General features: G+C 70.2%; 1 protein-coding gene across 1 annotated transcript in view; it reads right to left on the minus strand.

Annotated features, from left to right (window-relative positions):
- Positions 1–884, minus strand: part of LOC102761259 (phosphatidylethanolamine N-methyltransferase) — an 11,592-nt gene extending 10,708 nt beyond the window's left edge. The window contains exon 1 of the mRNA XM_006773955.2: positions 718–884. Within this exon, the coding sequence (XP_006774018.1) occupies positions 718–850 (133 nt within the window). The 5' untranslated portion in view covers positions 851–884. The remainder of the gene's footprint in view (positions 1–717) is intronic.
- Positions 885–890: the final 6 nt, after the last annotated feature.

Below are 890 nucleotides of genomic sequence, written 5' to 3' on the forward strand. Positions count from 1 at the left end.
GCGCCCCCTCCCCCCAGCACCTGCCAGACCAGGCTCCTGCCCCCCCCCGCCCCCCCGGCTCCCTGCTGCACACCTTCTTCTAGTCCCAGGCTCCCTACAGCTCCTGCCTAGGCAGGAGGCACTGCCTGGCCACAGCCCCAGCCAGGCCTTGCTGCGGGCAGAAGGAGGGCTGCTCCATGTGGGCCGAGAACACACGCCCCTGAGCGCTGGGGCCCTGCTGCACCCTGCAGAGCCCAGGCCGAAGCACCGCACAGAGATGCCCAGACAGCGAGGGGCACCAGATCCACCCAGGCCTGGACGACACAGGCCTAGTCCCAGCTGGCCAGGGCTGGGGGCGGGGGGAGGGCCCAAGAACCTCTGACGCAGCCCATCAGGGCGCCAGGCAGCTCCGGGTGCCACGTGCTTGCTGGGAGGGGCTCCCTGAGGGCAGCAGCTGCCCCCTCCTTTTCCCTGTCCCCAAGGTCACCTTTGCCCTGGCAGCCATCCCTGTGGCTTTCCAAGTTGCTGGAAGTCACTGACGTCATGAGGCCTTCCCGCCCGGAGTCCCCAGAGCTGCAGGCAGAAAGGGGCCGTGGCCCCACCCTCGCACTCCAGCCCGGCGCCCGGTCCAGCTCAGCAGGCCGACACCCTGCCTGGCCCGCAGCCACGCAGCTGGACGAGACCCGAAGGGGACGGTGCCCAGCCCGGCTCCTCTCCTGGGCCCCGAACGGGTCTTACCCAGGAAGGTCCCGGTGAAGCCCAGGGCAGAGAAGCTGGAGAGCACCAGCACGCTGCCCGCGCCCAGCAGCATGAGGCCGACCTGGTAGGCCGTGGGGGTGTCCAGGCTGTCCATCCGGGGCTGGTTCCGCATGGCCTGCGTGAACCTGCGGGAGGGCAGGAGACAAGCGTGA

Source organism: Myotis davidii, unplaced genomic scaffold (assembly GCF_000327345.1).
Source record: "Myotis davidii unplaced genomic scaffold, ASM32734v1 scaffold207, whole genome shotgun sequence".
Classification (NCBI taxonomy): Eukaryota; Metazoa; Chordata; class Mammalia; order Chiroptera; family Vespertilionidae; genus Myotis; species Myotis davidii.